The following is a 3,046-nucleotide window of genomic DNA, read 5'->3' on the forward strand; positions in this document are numbered from 1 at the left end:
GGCCGTGCCCGTGGCAGCACATGGCATCGCTCCAAAGCCACTGTCCCCGAGGCTTGGCACCAATGGGCAAAGCCACCGGCAGCTCCGTGGCACCGTAATGGATGGCTCTCAAGTGCCATCTCCATGCAGTGACCGCCCCGCGTCCCCCGTGGGCGCCTTGGAAGCGCTCGGTCCTTTGGGCAGCATCCAGCACGCCCTGGCCAAGGGCTGTCCCCAGCGGCGAGGCACAGCGCCGTCCCCGCAGGGGGCCACCTCCAGCCCTCCCTCCCTCTCTGGTGGCCGTGTGCCGGCTCCCGCTCGCTGTTTGTGTGCGTTCTGGCCGGTGGGAGCACATGGAAGAGTGGCGTGTCCTTTGAACGGGCTCCAGCAGCAACAGGTGCTGGGAAAGGCGAAGCGGGCCGGCTCCCGCTGGTGTAAAGGATACCCCTCTCTCTCCGCACTAATCCGGCTCCGTTACACCCAGTATAGAAGGGGCTGCTCCATCCAGGCGCTGCCACACCGCTGATGCTGCTCTCCTGACTGCCCTCTGCCCCGGGGACCCCAGGTAAAGGAGATGGGGGCTATGGGGTGGGCGGAGGGGTCCGTGCAGTCACCGGGGTCAGCAGCTCCGTGGTGGCCGTGGGTTCACCCAAAATGCAAAGGAACAGGGCTGAGCACAAGGCACTGCAGAAGCTGTGGGGAGCCCTGTAAAAGCAGCTCCGTGGCCAGAAGGGTTGCTGGTGGGGGGGGGGTTGGTTCCTGGGATGGGCCACCCACGCGTCAGAGACGGTCATGCAGGAAGCCGTGCTTTGTGTGCTGGGAGAATGGAGCTCGTGGCTGAGCGTGGCCAGGACCGAGGGAAGTGGGGTATGAATATGCTGCTGGGCTGGGAGTTTGTAGTGCCAGGCTGGAGGCTCACAGTGCTGGGCTGGGGGCTTGTATTGCTGGGCTGGGGGCTCATATAGTGCCAACCTGGCAGTCACACCAGGACATGTGCACCCACGGGCCCCCAGCTGCCCCGACCGTCTGCATGGCACCGTGACCACAACAGGTGCCGGTGTCAGGCTGCTGATCAGTCACCGCAGGGCAGAAAGCGAAGCACCATGGCAGTCTGGCAGCCACGTGCATCCTGCTGCTCCCCAGTGCCCCCAACTCGTGTCTTCTCCCTGCAGGAGCCTCTCCAACCCGGGGTGGCCGCCCATGCCCATGGAGCAGCACAACGTGCCGGGCAGCACTGCCGACACGGGGGGGTCTGGGAGCGTGGCCCCCCCTGGAACAGAAACCAGTGCAGCACAGCCTGCCCCCGCTGCTGCCACCAATGCTGTCCAGGCTCAGAATGGAGGGAAGGAAGAGCCCATGGAGATGGCTGTGGGTGCTGCAGGAGAGCCCCATGGAGGGACAGCGGGGCCCGCACAGGAGAAAGCGCCAACTGCTGCAGGGAAGGAAGAGCCTGGGAAGGAGACGTCTCCGGGTGCTGCTGCTGAAGCTCATGGTGCAGTGAGGGAGGCCGAGCCCAAAGGAGGGAAGGCAGAGCCTGAGCAGGAGAAAGTCCTAAATGCTGCACAGCATGGGAATGGTGGGGAAAAGGAAGTTGCCAAGAAGGGGGCTTTGGCTGCGGACACCGACAGAGGGAAGGAAGAGCCTGCAAAGGAGAAAACCCCAACAGGAGAATCCCAAGGAGAGACAGCAGAGCCTGCACAGGGGAAGGGCTCAGCTGTATCAGGAGCTCAGGAAGAATCTTCAAAGGAGAATGCCCCAGGTGGTCCAGGAGCTGAGGCTGGAGGAGAAGCAAAGCCCGCAAAGAAGGCTTCAGCTGCAGCAGAGGCTGAAGGAGGGAAGGCAGAGCCTGCAGGGACAGCCTCAGCTGCAGCACCAGCCCATGGTGAGGGAGAGCCTGCGAAGGAGCAGCCAGCTGCTGTGAAGGCCGAGAATGGAGGGAAAAATGCTGCAAAGGCAAAGAAAAGCCCGGCTGCAAAACAGCCTCCAAAGGAGAAGACCCCTGCTGCTGCAAAGGATGGAGGGAAGAAACCCACAAAGGCAGAAAAAAATGCAGTGGTCACAAAGGCTCAGGATGGAGGCAAAGAGACTACGAAGGAGAAAGCCACAGCACCTGCAAAGGAGAAGGCTACAGATGCTGTGCAGAAGCCCCCAGCTGCAGCAGAGGCTGAGGATGGAGGGCAGGAGCCCACAGAGAAAGCCCCGGCTGCTACAGGGGCTCAGGGTGAAGTGGAGAAAGAAGCCAACACAGAGCAGACAAACAAGGAGCAGTCGCTGAGGGGGCCTGAGCCCACACACCCAGCTCTGATGCAGAGCCTGAGCTGCCCGGCCACCTGCCAGAGGTACCCAGTGCTCACCCTTTGGGATGGGGTCTTCCTAGGATGGGTCCCGTCCTGGGGCAGGGTTGGGGGCTGGGCTCAGGGTGATGCTCACCTCCCGCTCCTGCTTGCAGAGAGGAGCAGCTCGGGCTGGAGGTGGCTGCGATGGAGACGATCCCAGAGGAAACCCCTATGGCACCAGCAGGAGAGGGTCCGGCAGAGCCCAGCCCAGCCCAGGGGGATCTGAAGCCCTCAGAGCAGCCCGTCCCTGAGGGCAGCACCGCCGTCCCACAGGAGAGGACATTGCCTGGTGCCGAGGAGCAGCCCCAGCTTGGGTCAGAACCCCCTGGACACGCAGAGCAGCCGGGCCCTGGGGCCACGGAGCATCCAGCTGCGACGGTGTCAGAGCCGCCACCCAGCCCCTACCTCACCCCCGATTTTGGGAAGGAAGACCCTTTTGAGATTCTGGGTAAGGCTGCGCCACGGCAGATCTGTGCCATGCCCTCAGCCCTGCGGTGGTGACACCCCAGCACCCTCTGTGGTGCAGCAGCCCAGGGGAGTATTCACATCTCTGCTGCCGCCCTCCTGGGGTGCCAGCTCATGCTGCTGGCTCCTGGCCCACCCGGCAGTCTTCAAGCTCCAGTTTCACTGTAAACAGGGCTAAATGCGGCGCGTCCCCTCCCCAGGCTTCTCCCGGCCTCAGCCTGGCACACATCGTGCTGCCCGGGGCTGCCCAGAGGGACAGGAGCCGT

General features: G+C 63.6%; 1 protein-coding gene across 1 annotated transcript; it reads left to right on the top strand.

Annotated features, from left to right (window-relative positions):
• The first annotated feature begins 336 nt into the window (after positions 1-336).
• LOC104914090 (neurofilament heavy polypeptide-like) lies at positions 337-2,989 on the top strand. Its single transcript, XM_010722627.3, has 3 exons — positions 337-544; positions 1,152-2,318; positions 2,429-2,989. The coding sequence occupies exons 2-3, from the start codon at positions 1,180-1,182 to the stop codon at positions 2,814-2,816; spliced, it is 1,527 nt and encodes a 508-aa protein (XP_010720929.1). The 5' UTR covers positions 337-544; positions 1,152-1,179; the 3' UTR covers positions 2,817-2,989.
• Positions 2,990-3,046: the final 57 nt, after the last annotated feature.

This window comes from Meleagris gallopavo, chromosome 22, assembly GCF_000146605.3.
Source record: "Meleagris gallopavo isolate NT-WF06-2002-E0010 breed Aviagen turkey brand Nicholas breeding stock chromosome 22, Turkey_5.1, whole genome shotgun sequence".
In the NCBI taxonomy this organism is placed as follows: domain Eukaryota; kingdom Metazoa; phylum Chordata; class Aves; order Galliformes; family Phasianidae; genus Meleagris; species Meleagris gallopavo.

Coding starts and splice junctions, on each gene's coding strand:
- LOC104914090 (XM_010722627.3), top strand. CDS start 1,180: ATGCCCATGGAGCAGCACAACGTGCCGGGCAGCACTGCCGACACGGGG. Junction 2,319..2,428: donor TGCCCGGCCACCTGCCAGAG/GTACCCAGTGCT, acceptor TCCTGCTTGCAG/AGAGGAGCAGCTCGGGCTGG.